General features: G+C 38.1%; 1 protein-coding gene across 5 annotated transcripts in view; it reads right to left on the bottom strand.

The window, feature by feature from the left end:
- The window catches only part of GBF1 (golgi brefeldin A resistant guanine nucleotide exchange factor 1), a 4,751,435-nt gene that overhangs the window by 211,435 nt on the left and 4,522,249 nt on the right, over window positions 1-17,751 (bottom strand). For all 5 annotated transcript variants that reach the window (XM_044055999.1, XM_044056000.1, XM_044055998.1 and 2 more), the window contains one exon: window positions 3,098-3,211. In XM_044055999.1, coding sequence (XP_043911934.1) covers window positions 3,098-3,211 — 114 coding nt within the window. The remainder of the gene's footprint in view (window positions 1-3,097; window positions 3,212-17,751) is intronic.

A 17,751-nucleotide genomic window follows, 5' to 3' on the forward strand; every position in this document is an offset into this window, starting at 1 on the left:
CAGGCCTACCTTACAGATGCATGTACATACAAGCACACATGCCAAGGTTCCATGAAACACAGGTATAGGACTAGCCTACAAAGGGGAAGAAACCCCTTTCTGAAAACTGACTAGGGTAGGGTTGCCACCTTTCCAAATGGCCAAAGTGGGACATTTGTGCTACAAACATCATATTTTGCAGGGCAAAACATACCCACGGCCAGTACAAAGGACAGAACTGCAGTTTTTTGCCTGAATAAAACTTTATTCTTGTAGCATTTTAGTTCCTTATTCTGTTTCTTATAACATTTAGGTGTTTCAGATACAGAATAACTGTTTTATGCAACTATTACATAAAATATAGAAAATAATTTTGTCCTAAAATCTCAGGATATTTGCCATTTATTCACATTTTTTGCAGGACACAACTGCCCAAAGAGGGACTGTCCCTCGCAAAGTGGGACAGGTGGTAACCCTAGACTAGGGAGACAACCAAATAAACTGGATAAAACCTTGATGCTATGATTTATTGTTACAGTGACTCACTGACAATGATGATCACAGTCTTTGAGGAGACGGATTTCACTTAACCAATATAAACTGCATGGCAGGCTTTCTGAGCCAATTTCCCACCATTTGTACTTAAGGAAATAGTACCCACTCCTGGCTCATCTTGGAATATTCAGTCGGAAACTTTGGTGAAATTGTTCATCATGCAGGACATAGTTAGACAGAAACTATGCTAAGTTGTTGGCACAAGAAACATGCATTTTTAGATGTATTCAAAAAAATAAACTGTAATATTCAAAAAATAAGAAACAACTTTAAGTACTGTTAAAAGTTAACAATCTCTATCCTACCCCACAGATGAAAACAACACAAACAAGGTGAAGTCAACCCCTCCTCCTTACAAGTGTTTTTGTAGTGTCAACCAGCAAGGATTCCTGAAAAAACAAGAATTAACCTCAATGTACAGCTGTGAAGAAATGGCTGGAGGCTTCCATCTAGTGTTTGGAAGACAGTTCTGCAATGAACTGAACTAACTATGTAAATAACAAGAGAATATAAATATCACAGGCTCACCAGTAAGTAATAGGAAGGTTACCCTTTATGGGTCACATTTGAAGCCTAGCCAATCCCCCCCCCCCTTTGTGCTCAAATTAACCTACGTCATTTGGTTAGAAACTGGCCTTACCCTTCCCAAAATTGCTAATTTTTATTACCCTTAATGAGAATAAATGAAATCATACCATAGACAATTTGATGGGACCCATGCATGAGATACATTATTTAGGAGCTGCCTCTGTCAATCAGTAGAACAGAGGGCAGTTCTGGGGTAAATTTTCTGTTTCTCATCCATAGTTCCAAATTTCACTTGAATATGGACAGGCATGAACTTATTTTAGGTGGACAGGAAGTCTGTTCAACAGCAGCAGTGTCCTCTGTGAGCTATATCTGTCCTTCCAAACCATTCTGTGGATGTTGCAGAAGAGGTTTAGACTGAGTATTTCTTAGGCCATTTGACTTGCTGATGTGCAGTAAAATCCATCAGTACTGGGTCGTGGGATGCCAACGAATGTCAGACATAGGCCACCTGTTAGCAGTCTGTAGCATGCAAAATATAGTGTCAGGGCTTTGAGTCAGTCATTGTAAGACATGTTGTTTAGGCCTTTATCCTTTTAGTAAGGTATCTCTGTGGGAGCTCCAGTTGACTCTAGACAGATAAATGCCAAAGGGGTATTATTTTCAATGACTGGCCTAATGAGAGCGGAGTAAAGGGGAACAATGACATCCCTACATCTGGAGATAATACCCTTGGGCTTACACAGGCTGTGCAATACCAAAGGACGGGTCCAGTGTTTGGAGGTTTTCTATGTCCTGAGAGATTAGTTCCATGATAAGTCTTTCCAAGACTTTGACATGAGGCTGGTCAGACTTATGGGTCTGTAATTACCTGGGTCTGTAGAAGGTCCTCAATTATAAAGAGGAATGACTGTAGCTGTTCTCCAGTAGCTTGGTACAAAATATGTATACAGGCTGAGACTGAACAGTACTGTTAGGGATGTTGGTAAATTGTGATTCAAGCTACTTAAGATGCATTCTGGGATATTGTCAGGATCCATAAATTCAGTATTTTAGCTTTTGACAGCACTTTTAGGATGTGGTCTTGTGTGATATAGCTGGAGGCTAGCCAGTTTCAGGTATATCTTGAGGGACTGACCGAGGGAAGGCGGGGTAAAGTTAGAACTAAATTTATTGGCCAGTAGGTTCGCTACATCTTCACACACAGCATAGATAACCTAATTCATAATCATCTCATTGCATTGTTATGTTGTGCTTTTGAGATTACAAACATAATTAAATAATGCCTTATGATTGTCTTTGGCTTGGGTAGCTATTTTAGTCTCAAACATGACTTTGACTGAATTTATTACACTCCTCAATTGCTTGCTTATTTCAGTGGCAAGAGCTCTAACATTCTGGAAATTACTCTTCTTACTTTTGTGGTGACCTCCTAACCGGGAAAAGCCGAAAGGCACAACAACAACAACTTTTGGTCAAAATTATTTTCCTTTTATTATAAAACTTGTTGATATTATGGTTCAACCATGTGGGTTTATTTCTGGGGTTTGCCCTACACTTGCTCCTACTGGGTATAGCTACTTTTATGGTGGTGTACGTTTCTGCATATTCAGTGGAGTTAACTGTGTTTGGTGAGGATTTGAAGCTTGCCAAATATGACTTAGGAGTAGGCAGTTTGCCTTAAAAAGGATTCATGGAGTAGTTTGTAAATCTACTTTTTTTCCTTATCACATGATAGCATCAGAATTTTTAATTAGCAGATTTCTTCAGGTGACCATTTTAACAATATATGGTTTTCTAGGTAAGATAAGCAATAACTGTTAACACAGCCTGGAAAAATAAAATCCAAGCTGGGAAAAGTATCCAGATAAGACCATTAACAACATACTACTATCAAAACTAAAAGGATCACGCATTGAGGGAAACTTGTACTATTATTACATCACATGTTAACAGCATTCTTTTCCTGCAGAACTCACATGGGTGCAAAAATAAAGTAATTTCAAAATAAAGAAATTAATATATAGATTCTTACCAGTAAGTCACTGGAACCTGCAATCATATACTTGTCCATGAAATCAAGGATAGTAAGCCACAAAGCAGCAAAAGTAGGCAGAGACAAAAGTGGAGACAAATGCTGAAGAAATACCTATAGGGTAGAAGAGGAAAAGCATTAAGACATTGGAAATACAGTCTGAGCACCAAAACCATTTTGCCTCCAAATCGCCCAGCAATGCTTTCTACAGAAAAGAAATGCTTTGTTCAAGATCAAATTTTCCTAGAAGTCTGCTCAATAGAGAGAACTGTTCATCACACCTTAGGAGTAGAGCTGAAGTGGTTAGTTAAGATCCTACCTATCAAATCTTATGGTAGCTTAGATAACTGTTAAAAGATGATGCCACTAACTGAAAACAGTAGAGTTAGCTTTGTTAATACACATCTTAACAAAATTACAATAAACAATTTGGCAATCTTTAAGCAAACAAATCAGAAAAATAATGCATTAGCAAAAACAGATCACATCGTGCAAATAAAGAAAATATAATTACAAATTTTGCTACCTAAACTAAAGTCCGAAAAGTGTTAAAATGTGTTTCTAATTATGTGCAATATTAGTCTGTCTACCTGCATGTCTGTGATGTAATAACTAGGTGTGACATGTGTAAATGTCTGTGAAAATAGTCTATATGTTTTCTGCACACCGAGTCTGGAGACACGGAAATTCATTCAGTTTTTGCACTTGCGTGATTTCTGAATGACAGTAAAGTTTACTTTGACTTACCTCTCTAGTCAGAAAATTACTCCCTCATACATAAACCCCTTTTTCCCCAAAATGCAGTGCGACTGTTTCTATTTCATTTCTTTGTACCTATTTTTGCTGTGTAACAATTTTATGCTTTACCCTAACAAAACTCCCCTAAAGCAACAAAACATTCTACTGTATTCCCTCTTGCCCAAAATCTTACATTTCTCATAAGACACCAAGACGTTTTCCACACCTTACCACTTTGCAATGAAATATATTTCCCCTTTTTCCAAAATCTTTTTATTCCTCTACATTCAAGAAAAACATTTACATTTTACACACACACATATACTGCAATAATTATATAATCTTTTCTACATACTAATGTACTGGGGTTTTTTTCAAAGAAACTCTAGAAAAAATCCATCCACTATAGGCATATTTCTATGTTCTTTCCGTTTTATATTCTAATGCCTTTCTTATTTCATTTAAGAGGCTCTGCCTTCTGTTAAAAATACATACTTTTGTAAACTCAGATCGTACCAAGTTATTTCACAATCTGCATTTTCTCATTTACTTTCCAGCAGGTTCTTTTACATGTGTATCTTTTCAATTTATGGATTCTCATAATTTTAAAAACTTGGCAGAACAAAGCACCAACATTTTTCTTTCACTTCTTCTGTACTAAATATTCAAATATTCCACAGTACTTCTGTTTGAGTAGCAGAGTGCTTCACAGCTCAAAAGTCAAAGGTTCAACTCTGATTTCTAGGCACATCAGCAATTTTCCTTCACTTCTTCTGCACTAAATATTTGTATAGTCATCAGTGCTTCTGTCTGAGTAGCCCTGTACCTCATAACTCAAACGTTAAGGGTACAAATCTGACCTCAAGGCACTAGCTGTGAAGTTGCAAATTCTCCTTATAGCTGTACAGGTTTCTCTGCGTAATCCAGTTTCATTTCCCATCTCAAAACAAGCTGATAAGTTAGAGTTAATGTCTGAAGACACTCCGTGATGATCAGCTGGCCTACCTGATAATTAAAAGAATAAACTAAAAGTAAAATAAATACAAATTAATTTAACTGTCGTTCCTAATGCATCCTCTTTTTCTTAGAACTGTGCAGTGTGACATGCAATGGAATAAGAGAACAAGTTCTAAATCTCTTTCTTTTACTTCATTGTACAAAATCCCACATTTTGCGCCCTGTAACTTTAGAAAATAAAGCAAAGATGTAAAGCAAATTTATTTATTTTATTTTACATTTGTTTACCGGGATAATCCGACTGGATATAGGTCCATTATATAAGGATATATGGTCCACATGTTCAAATGCAGCAACTATGTACTTAAACACTTTTTACATGAGGAAGTGAAGTGCCCTGCACATCTCCATGTCCATGAGAATCTATCTCTATATGTGTGTATCTGTGTGCGTGTATATATATATATATATATATATATATATATATATATATATATATATATACACACATATAGATTGCTACAGTTTGTCAACATATCACAGAGTTCACTGCAAAAGGTTGACAGCACACCCTGCTAATGATATATACCAACTCCAAGATCACACCATCCTTGGGTAAAGGGAACAACCCCTCACCTGGGGATTGTCAGTCTAGTGCAAATGTCTGCCTTTCGCACGTCGACCTTTTACAGTTGATGTTTTTGCTGTCAACACTGTGGTATATTGACTTACTTCAGTACAGCTATACATATATGAGTGTGGTACATTGGATAGCATCCCCGGTTTAATTCTTGGCTGGGGTGCCTTCATGTCCTCCCATGTGTCTGCGTGGGTTTCCTCTGGGTGCTCCCATTCCCTCTCACATTCCAAAGACAAGCAACTGGTGGATTGGACACACTAAATTAGCTATAGGTATGTGCGTGTAGTGTGGAGAAAGTTCTGTGGCAGGGCTAGCCTTGGCTCTAGATGACTGTCACTGGTGAAATGACACCCTGACCCCATGTGCAAAAATGGCAAAAAGGGGTACTGGATGGACAGATATACATATTATATATATATATATATATATATATATATATATATATATATATATATATATATATATATATATATATATACATACATACATACATATATATATATATATATATATATATATATATGTGTGTGTGTGTATATGTGTATATATATATATATATATATATATATATATATACACACACACACACACACACACATATATACACACACACACACACACACACACACATAAAGCTAGCTGTGTAGGACTAACATTGGCATAAGAATTACTAAAACAGACAGTTGCCATGGCTTTTTATGTAAGGTCCATGTCAAAGATCACTCTGCATTCTTATTAAAGATAAGAAAACAAGATTCAAGATGGTATTGCTTTTTTAAACCATATAATGGCACATCTCCATCCATGCCTTGCTGTCTACAATATATGTAAATGTGTGTAGGTGTGCACATACATACTTCACAAACACTAACTCCAAGATCAATTTATCTCACAGAAGGGAACACTAAAAAGTACTACAGATGAAAGTGTACTTGCCATAATCACAGATTGTTTTATTCCAGTCCATTTGATAAGATGTATGTATCCTCCAGCTGCCACTCTCATCTAATCTGTCAAACTTAGTGCTCCAGCCTTGGGGTGTCTTAGAATCTTTCCTCCCAATAATGTCCTTGCTCCGCCTCACTAACTCAGATTGAGTTTGATGCCTAAAACATAAGCCTCCAATTACCAAAGACTTGGTCTTAAGGAAGAAGACATGATCCTTTAGATGAGCAATGAGAAGGAGAATGGGTTGTTATGTTGGATGGACTGGAATTAAAGGATTTACTGTGGTGGTAAGTACAAAACTTACATATCCTATTCAACCAATCTGTCTAATCAGACATATGGGTCAGAATCCTTAGCTATAGATATCACTGGTGGCTTCATGACAGGATACCCTTCAGGATGGAAGCCACAAAGGAAGCTCTAGCTCTGATGTGCAGTCCAATTTGTAGTACTTAATGAAGGGATGTGAAGAAGACCAGGAAGTTGCTTCACAAACATCTTACATGGAATGTGATCTGAGAAAAGTTGTAGATACTAAAATGGCCCTGGTAGAATGAGCTTTTGGTTTGACAGACAATGGTTTGTTATGGAGTGAGTAGACAAAGGAGATGCAATCCAATAACCATCTAAATATCAACATTTTGGATACTTTCTTTCCTAGTTTGTTTTGAGCAAAGGATATAAACAACTGTTCATCCTTCCTGAAAGGGGCTGTTCTATGACGAGAGACGCACACTTGTCTGTAAATGTCTAATGTATAAAGAATGTCTTTGTCTTTCAGCTTCTCCCATTAGTGGTCGCCACAGCGAATCACCAGACCGCAGATTGATTGGCAGTGGAGATTTTACAGTGTCGAGTTGCCAGCCCGGCCCAAACCCTTCACAGAACACACACACAAGCATGCACCTACCTGCAGGTCTTTAAAACTCACTCAAACAGGGAGGACATGCAGACTATGCACAGAAGGTGCTCCAGCAGAGAATTGAACCTGAGAACCTCTTGCTGTGACCAATGCTAATCGCTGAACCACCGCAGCTGACTCTAATGTATAAAGAATATATTCCCCTTTACTCAGATAATTACAGAAGAGCACAGGTAAGTGAATGGGTTGCGAAATGCTGGTCTCAGAAGCCACTCTCGGTATAAAGGAAGGATTTGTTTTTAATGTAACCCAGTCCTCGTGAAAAACAATATACAGGAAAGGCAGATGAAAGAGCATGAAGTTCTGATATCCTTCTGGGTGACGTGATAGCTAATAGGAAAACAGTTTTCCAAAACAAAAATTTTAGCTGTGCACAAGCTGCAGGTACAAATAGAGGCTTTGACAGAGCTTCTAGGATGAAATGTATATCCCAAGATGGTACCAAGTCCTTTAGTGGGGGTTGTAGAAGGAAGGTACAGTTTAGGAAAGCTTTACACAGTCTGGGGGAGGCCAGTGAATGATCTTTGAAATCAACATGAAAGGAAGAAATTGCTGCCAACTAAACTTTAATAGTTGTGAAACTTAAGCCGGAGTAGAATAGGGTAGTAAGAAAACAAAGGATGTCCCCAACAAAAGCTGAAAACAACTCAATATTTTTGAGATACCACCTATGAAGTGAACCTTTTCCATTTACTGTAGTAAATATTTCAAGTCAAATGTTACTGTGATGCTCTGATAATGTGGATCACATCCATGGGAAGTGAAGTACCGATTATCCAAACAGTTAGATTCAGGTTTGGGAATATTGGGATGAGGCTCCCCAGAGGGGTGAGTGACTGGATCCTGAAGTGGATCGAGGAACCAAGGGGGTTCCCTTGATGTGATGCTGTATGGGCCAAAACAGGGCTATGAGGACAACAGTGGCCCTGTACCACAAAGCTTTCCGAAAGAATTTGGCCATCAGGGGAAGCAAGAGATGAGCATAAAGTAACTTGAAGGGCTAGCAATAAAATATAGTGTCCCACTGTCTGGGAAGGGGAGCAATGGCAAAATAGGTGCTACATTTGATGTTCTAGGAAGTCTGGAAAAAGTTCAAAGCAGTGAGAAGCCCAGGAGCTGAATATCATCTTGGCAATCTCCGAATTGACGGACTACTTCATAAGGCAAAACGAAATCCCTGCTTAGCATGTTTACCTGTGAATGTGAGTTGCTGTCAGAAAATGGTGGGAGGCCATGGCCCATTGCTACACTCTCATGGCCTCGTGACAGAATACGTATAATTTGGTTCTCCCTTGCTTGTTTATGTACCAACTGCTATCACGTAAATAACTTGTAAATGGTTCATCTTCCAGGCCCATGCTTACACTTATCAAGGGTATCAGAATTCATCAGAGAATTGGGATGCACTGCTAGGCTTAAAAAGACCCATGCAGTTGTTAGCCTAGTAAACACCTATGAACCTATGCTGTCAGTGTGAATATTTTTCACTCCTGGAGGAAGGCAGCCCTGCAACCCAAGGAGAACCGCCCTTATTGCTAGTACATTTATGTGAAGACAAAGATCTTGAACCATTCTCCCTTCATAATGAACCTTCCACCCACCCAAGGAAGGATGCATCCATGGTCATAGTTATTACTGGGGATTGAACTTGAAAATGTCTGCTCACTGACACTAGCACAGACTGCAACCACCACTGTAAATGTTTCCTGCATGACAGAGTTATGATTACAGCAGCTGAACGAGGGTGGAATCTCTTGAGATAATTGTGACTGTAGCAGCCACAGAATTATTTGCATGTGATATCTAACAAATTGTACCACCAACATTGAGGAAGCCATGAAACCTAACACTCTCAGAATTAGGCATGCTAAAGGATGTTTGACATGCAGAGGACTCCCTATTGCAGACCTTAAGGACATGATTCGGTCATGCTTGAGGAAGGGATATCAATGAAAATGTAGTGTCCAAATGACATCCTAGGAATACCAAGTGTTAAGTGGGATTCAGGTTAAATTTCTTCAGATGGATGGAAATGTTTAGGGAGAGATAAAGCTGAAGGAGGTAATCCCTGGCCTGTAGGAGAAACTCCAGTGAGTGGGGCATCCAGGAGCCAGTCATCTGGGTACAGGAATACATTGTACCCCAGAAAATAAAGATACGCTGCTAAGACTGCCATGAACTTGGTAAACACCCTGGGGGCTGAGGTCAGACAAAATGGCAGGACTCTGAAGTGGTAATGACTGGCTCCTAATTAATCTCTGAGACTCGTTGTCAATCTTTAGGTAAGCAATCTGGTGATCTATGGACAAATACATTTATTCTTCTCTAGACAGGGAAAAACTGACTATAGTGAGACCATCCAAAAATGTTTTTTTTTTCTAAATATTTGTTCAGGAGGTTGAGGTACAGTATCAGCCTGAGTTCATTGGATTTCTTTGGAGCCAAAAAGAATTTTGAATAAAACCTAGACCCAAGTCTGGTGTGAAGGGACCTCCTGCATGGCTTTTTTTTTTAAATCCAAGAGAGAACCTCTTAAAAAGTTGTCTTTGCCTGGTTGGGTGGAATCTACTGCAAAGGACAGGAAGGTGGTTGGGGATTTTCCAAAAATGGAATGTGACAGCCTCTGGATATAATCCTTCTTACCCACTTGTCTGTGTGTGATGTCAAACCACAAGTGTGGGTAAGGGATATGTGTTCCCCGACTGCATCCAGAGTGGTGCAGTACCTTTCAAGGGATTCTAGGGTCATCTGTTGGAAAAGAGCTCGCAGAGTCTCTGGCTCTGCAGACCTCCTCTCATCCCCCAGGTCTGTGTCCATTTCCAACTGTATTCTCTTACATTATCAGTCAGCTAGTCATCTGCTAGTGAATATTGTCAAGTCACTTCACCAAGTGTGTTGAAACATTTAGTATTTGTTCCAAGAATGGGTTCACAGTTGATATTTGCTCTTAATTTCGCATTCTAACCATAAAACAAACATTACAGTTTGGATCTATACTACATAATGCATTCTTACATACATACATACAAATATTTCAGGCATAGGCATTAATGCCCTTCTAGCGTGCCAATATACCAAAATACTTGTTCCTATAGTAAGTGTCCTCGCTATTCCTAAAAATATCTGAACTAGTACTTGCTTTAACATAATTTGATAGTTTGTTCCATGCATCAGCTACTCTCTCAGAGAACCAATTAGTATACTTCTCATTCCTATGGAATCTTCTACATAGGTTGTCTGATGATTCTCTACTATTTTTTTGATGATCCCAAATATTCCCAGAGGTAGTTGTCTCTAAATACCCTATATACCTGAATAAGATCTCCTCCTTAGACATCTATGAGAGACACTGTACAAGTTCAGATATTTTAGTCTTTCATAACAACTTAAATTTTCACATCCATGGATGACCCTGTTATATTTCCACTGCATTCTTTCCAGTCTACTCAAGCTTGTTTTCTTATAAGGTTTTCATATTGTTATTCCATATTCAAGTTTGGGTCTAATGTAACTAACAAACAATGACTTCATCATTTCTGATTTCACAGACTTTATAAAACTATAGGTTGTATTAAAGAATTTATAACCACCATTGGTTAATATGATTAGAAAAACTCATACCTGGGATCTATCCATATACCCAGGTCCTAAAATGAGTCTACAGTTTCAATTACTGTGTGTTGTATTAAATATTCACCTTTCAATTTATGTCTCCCACATCTCATATGCTTAGTTTTTGATGCATGTATCAGCATATCACTCTTCTGTGCCCAAATGGTCAATTTAGTCAAGTTCTTTTGCAGGCATGCCTTATCTGTAACATATGTAATCAGTTTTCCTAATTTCAGGTCATCTGCATATAGACTGTAGAACACCTGAGATTAAAAAGTTAGGTATGAAAGATACAATCTAAACAAGTAAGGGGCTAGTACAGAGCCTTGAGGGACACCCTGACTGTAACCAAGAATTTCACCTGTCCATTTGCTGTATGATCCTCACCATATCCTATCTGTAAGCCATGCAGCTATCCATCTTATCAAGAGTACATCAATACCTAGTTGTTCTAATTTATTGATCAGTGCCTTGTGTATGAACCTGTTAAATCTATATAAATTACAACACAGCACATTTTTTCATTCATAGCTGTTATATTGTTATACATCATGTTACAGGTGGTAATAGAGCTATTTTCAACATATACATTGCTGATATATGGTTTCAAGTTCCGACCTATCCAAGTCTGACAATGTTATCCAATATTACCTTCTCCATTATGTTTCCACAACATGAAAGTAGACTTAAGGGTCTGTATGACACTGTTTTTTTGTTCTACTCCCCTTTCTCTTAAAGACAGGTTTAATAAGCGCATGTCTCCAACCTTGAGGAATCACCCCATATTTATATAATCTAGCGACCAACATATATAATGGTACTGTAAGTTCTTGCTGAAGTGTTCTCAGGTCATTATTACTAATTCATTCTCATCTCTGTGCTTTGTGTGGGTCCAATATGCACAGTTCTTTTTCAATATAATCTAATTTGATTGCAGTATCTGAGGTTACCTAGATGTCACTAGGGCAACTTATCACCCTCTTTGTGAAGCTGAACTGTTTTGTATACAATGTTGTAAACATATCAATAATCTGTTATGTCTGAGAATACATTTTAGAATCTGCACACAGTTTATCAGTTTGTATGTCTTTCCTCCTTCCACATCTTATGTATTTATAAAAAGGCTTCCTATTATGCTCACTATCGTTATATAAATACATTTTTCTTGTTCTTGTCTCACACTATGCTTAATTTGTTTGTCCAGCTTGTTTATTTCAGTTTTCAAAGTTGTAGTTCGACCTCCCTTCTATTTTTTATATATTTTTTGTCTCTCACCTTAATCAGTTATCTGTTTCTTATGGAAATATGTCACCCTGACGTTGTATGCCTAGATCCTGATGTTACATTTTTTTTTACTCAATTTCTCTTTCAAAACTTTCCACATTCCATCTGCAGTTTTTACACTGAATACATCACTCTAATTAGTTTTACATAGTGACTGTTTCGCTTCTATATAACCTCTAATTAACCTTCTGTGCACTGGTTTAGATTTCAGTTTTTTAAAATTATCTAGCAACAAATCAACCTTTATAACCCCATGATCACTGCACATCAATGATGTAAAACTTGACTTGAAGCAACAGTAATTTCTTTAGGAACACAATGTCCAGAATGTTCCATTCTCTGACAGTAAAAAAAAAACAAACTATCTTAAGCAACTGTTGTTCCTGAATATACGCTGTGAATAATTTCCTAAATAATGTTGTTGAAGCAATATTATTCCCGTCGGTTTCTGGTAAAGTTAAGTCCCCTGCTAATAGTATTCTTCCCTCATGTGTTTCATGCAAGAAATGTATGAATTCCTCTAGGTCACTTGTACTTGACTTTGGTGGTCTATACACTCCAGCAATTGTTATATGTTCTAGGGTTGCCTTTATTGTCACAGAAGCACAGTCTATAGTATTGGTGTTATCATTTAACATGTAATAATCACAGTTCTCATAACAGTCAGAATCTCTTTCATCATCCAGATCATTTGTACTGATATGAATTAAAACAGATCCATACTTCCTTACATTAAAGTGTTCCAAGCAGGATTGCCAGACGTCCCTATTTGGGCGGGACTGTCCCGAGATCAGCAGCCTGATCCCGAGTCCCGCCCTGCCGGTTTAAATCCAGGCCAGCCTCCGCTTTGTTTTTTTTTTTTTTTTTTGATTGGTCTGTATACCTGGCATACAGGCCAATCAAAAATCGCTAAACACGGAGCTTCTTGTGTTCCGCATTAAACAGAAGTAGCTCCGTGTTTAGCGATTTTTGATTGTACCATATGCCGGTATACGGGCTAATCAAAAATCGTTAAACACGGAGCTACTTCTGTTGAATGCGGAACTGCAATGTTCCGCATTAAACACGAGAAGCTCCATGTTTACTGCAGATCTTTAATGTGGAACTGTGTTCTGCATTACAGACCTTTTTTTTTTTTTTTCGTCCCGACCTTGCCGATACGAAATCTGGCAACCCTGGTTCCAAGGCTTGTCTCACAACTTCTATTTTTGCACTTGGCAAGCACAACACTATACAATGTTCATTATCTTCTCTGCAAATGTAAGTATCTGTTCCTCTAATAAATAAATCTCAATTATAAAAATATCTTTTCTGACCAGATCTGAAGAATCTTCAACTTCTAATACAATAATATCTGCTCTATCAATTGTTACAAAAAATGATCATCACCATTAGCCTTAATCCCATTGTTTTCATTGTGTATTAAATTCTCAGACACTTGGCTTTGTACATTCACAACTTGAGCCATGTAGTCAACATCTGTGTCTCTCTTCTTTTCCTCTTACAGCAATGTTCTTCAATCCTTCTACATTCAATTTTGATTTCTTCCATTTCGCCTGCCCCTTGTCTATTTTTTCTACTTTAACTTCAAAATGGCCTTTTTCTGTAGACTGAAGGTTTTCTGATAGAAAAATGTTATATTCCCTGTAACCTTATATAACAAAGCAGTGTCCTTTTTAGCACATATTCTCTTTACTTTACAGACATTAATGAGTTTCTTTTTATTCCTTATTATTTGTTGTGAACTTCTTCCTTCCTTCCTTTTTTTTCCTTCTAAACACTCCGAATCCTCAGATTGCTGAACACTTGCATCCAGAATTCCAAAGTTGTCAGGGGCATTGTCTTGTTTAACAGGAGTTGAATGATCTTTACAGACAACAGACATTTCCTAAATATGTTCTATTTACTTTTTGCCTACATTAATCTCACCAGCCAAGTCATAAATATATGTAGCAACAGTTCTCCAAGCTGTGCCAATTGCACAAGTGCAATCATAATCAATATGTCTAGATTTACTTCTAATAATGGTAAGCAAATCACCCAACTTTTGACATGAGGAACACAGATCACCAGTGTTATCAAGTGTTACCTTTAAATATGCATAACATTTATTACACTGTACAAGATATTTGTGCTTTAGCAAATCATTCATTACATACTCATTTAAGGAATCCATATTCAGCTTCAAACAAATAAAATATAAAAGAAAAGAATAATCAAAATCAGTAACCACAGAATTCAGACAGAACTTGAATCAACTACGACAAAAATCACACAAGCAATATACAACTAAATACTAAAGTAAGTACAGTAAAGTTCTTCTGACAGTACAAGTTCTGAAAGTCAGACAAAAGCTGTAATTCCTTTATCACGTGTGCAGTAGCTTCTACTCACCAACACTCGCAGCTGCACTTCTTTTTAACAGTAAGGATCAATAAATCACAAACCAAGATAGGATTGTTTAGATAAGCTCTCACCTGTCTTCTCTGCAGTCTGCGTGAATTTATAGCTGACTAGGCTCCTTGGGATGGCTAGAGCTTGCCTAACACTGATCCCTTTCTAGCAACCAACAAGGAAAATTAAAGGTAAAAAAACAAAATATAAATCAAGGTATATCTTGTCTATAAGCTATCCCTTCCTTCCTACAAATAGTGAAAAACAATGATAAAAAATAAAATATAATTTCAAATAAAACTTCTCTTACCAGTCAACAACACAGTAAATCACAAACCAAGGTAGGATTGTTTAGATAAGCTGGGCACATCTTTGCTTCAGTAAACATGTTTCTACACTCTAAACTGGCCCTTCTGACTCCTACCTTCCCAGTCTGTTTCTGGTGGTGGGATTCTACTTGGCGTCTTCTTGATGCACATGGTCACCTCAGACTATAATACAACAGATAACTGAAAGCTGACCACAGCAAAGGAGCTTTAAAAAGGCTCTCTGCAGTCCCTCTTGTATCCTTCAGCTGCCTTTCTCTCTGATTGACTCATAGTTGTTATGCAATATTTTACACACCCTACTAATTATCCCTTTTTTAATAGCAGCTTCTATTCTAGATTCAGCTATAAGCTCTATCAGAGCAAGTCTTCCGCTTAAGAATAGCCTTTTCACTTTGCCTATAGTCTGACAGTAATCCGTGTAGGGAAGGCAGTATCTAGCCTACAGTCCACATGTCTACTTAGCCTCACCCCATTCTATCACTTTTCCCTCTTGAGTTTTTTGCTCGCAGTACCTTGGTTTCTTTGCCAGTTTTTTCCCCATGAAATACTTACTTAATTGTACTTAAACAGTCAGGAAAAAATAGATCTTCTGGAGGGAATTGTGAAGCGATACTTTCTTCAAAATCAGAATCTTCAGCTTGAGAAGAATTCACTGAAGCTGAACAATCTCCCTCAAATTCCTACTCTTCTGTCTAAAATGCAGTATCAGTAAGAGAAGGAACACTCTATAAGCCAGAAGAGGAGTTCGTTAAGCTAAAGGCAGAAATTAACTCCCCAGCAAATCTTATCAAATCCTCCCTGTCCTTTGAGATTGAGACAGGGGAAGCCAAGTTTTTAACTTTTTGTCTTCTTTTCTTGGAGGACTCCCTGGGAAAAGGCAAGGTGCACACTATCCTGCATCTTGGGCTACATATCCCAGCTATGTAATAGACATTCATATACCCCTTCCCTCAAGACCGGCAAGACTGTTTCCCCTTTTACGCAAAGAATATCCCCACAACTGCAGAAGACACGTCTATCTCCTGAACCTTAGTGGCTGTATGTGCTACACCACAGTGACCAGGAGAGCCATGAATAATACAAGGAACAAATTCCAACCACAGCAGAATCACAAATCAGTGGTTGAGGTAGTAAAGGAGCCAGTCTGACACCTGAAGACTCCTTACTAACTTTCATCTTTTTGCAGACAGGGAGGGAAGAAAGAACCAAGGAGACTGGTAACTTCTACACTAACTCAGCTAAAAAGAAACCTTGAAAACAGGTAGCGAAGCTGGAAAGCTTCCAAAGCTTCAGGACACCTTCCATGTACCCAAACTATCAGGCAGCTTGAGCTGAGCTGACTAAAATACAAGTCTGTGTGCAGAGCTCTTCACAGCTTTTCTGCCAGCAGACAGAAGGCGGCTGAGGCTTAAAAGCATGCTAGTAGCAACAAAAAATAAATGTCCACACCCTGGCATAAAGAAAACACACCAAAAAACAAGGTGGGTCGAGGAAGGGAGCAGCTACAGCAGCAGTGATCACCCCCCAACATCTACTGTTATGCAAGTTATACTTACAAAACTGAGTTGAGTAAATCATATTGATCACTGCTGCAGTAGCATTAGCTATACAGGTAGATTACCTTAGCTAACTACATTAGGGAGGTGAAAGGAGAAGAGTCCAGTAGCCCCTGGAGAATGACCTTAGCAAAGCTTGATCTGGACCTAGAGAAAGTATACTTGTAAAAGTATGAAGAAATGCTAAGTAGCAGGTTCTATAATACTTCTATAATCTAACCTTTCCAAAAAGCAAAAGCATTATGCCATGGCCCTGGCAGAATGGGCTTTAACCCTGCCTGTAACAGTTTTGTTATGGCGAGTGTAACAGAAGGTAATAGTCTTAGACAACCATTTGGAATAGTCTGTTTTGATACAGGTTGTCCAGCCCTTCTTACCTTCATAAGCAATGTACAATTGATATGAAGATCTGAGCAATGTAGTTCTGCCAAAACAGTACTAGAGTTGTCTGTGGACATCAACGGTATAGAGTATCCTTTCTTGCTCATTTCTAGGTTAAGGAAAAAAAACAGGGAGGTGGATAGTATGGCTTAATGCAAACTCAGATACCACTTTAGGTAAAGACATCCTGTCCCTATGGAAATGACACAAAGATGATTTACCATAAGAGCTTGCAACTCAAATACAGTTCCTCCACAAATCAGAGCAATCGGTAAAACCATTTTCCATATTAAGAACCTCAAGTCAGCCAGGTTAGCTAGTTCAAATGGAGCAAGAGCTAGCTTCTCTAACACAAAATTAGGATCCCAAAGAGGGGACACTGGCTTTCTTGGAGTCTTCTGTGCAAAACCCTTTCAAGAACATTTTGACATGACATTGCATTGAAAGAGAAGAATCCATGTGCAGACATACTGAAATAGCTGAAAATGAACCTTGATAGAGGAATAAAAAGAAAAGCTAGGATAGTAACTCACACAGATATTGTAGAACCAGAGAACAATTAGCCTTGGACTGGTGCTGGTTATGTTGTTGACACCAACTAGAAAACATTTTCCATTTGCTAATATATGACTTTCAGGTAGAAGGCTATCTTGCCTCCATTAGTAGTTGGCTGCATGCCCTCAGTAAACAGGTCCCTAAAAGGAATTAATACCCTAACATTCATTCAATCAGTTGAAGTCAACTGATGTTGGGGTGTATCAACCACCCCTTTCTTGTGTGACTGGGATGTGTTTGAGAGGAGCAATTGCCCCTGGCCATTTCCAAAAGAAAAGACAATCATGGTTGCCTGGGCTACAAGTGAGTCACCACAATGATCTTGGGGAATTCCTTCT

Source organism: Protopterus annectens, chromosome 14.part0, assembly GCF_019279795.1.
Source record: "Protopterus annectens isolate FY-2018-M chromosome 14.part0, PAN1.0, whole genome shotgun sequence".
Lineage (NCBI taxonomy): Eukaryota > Metazoa > Chordata > Ceratodontiformes > Protopteridae > Protopterus > Protopterus annectens.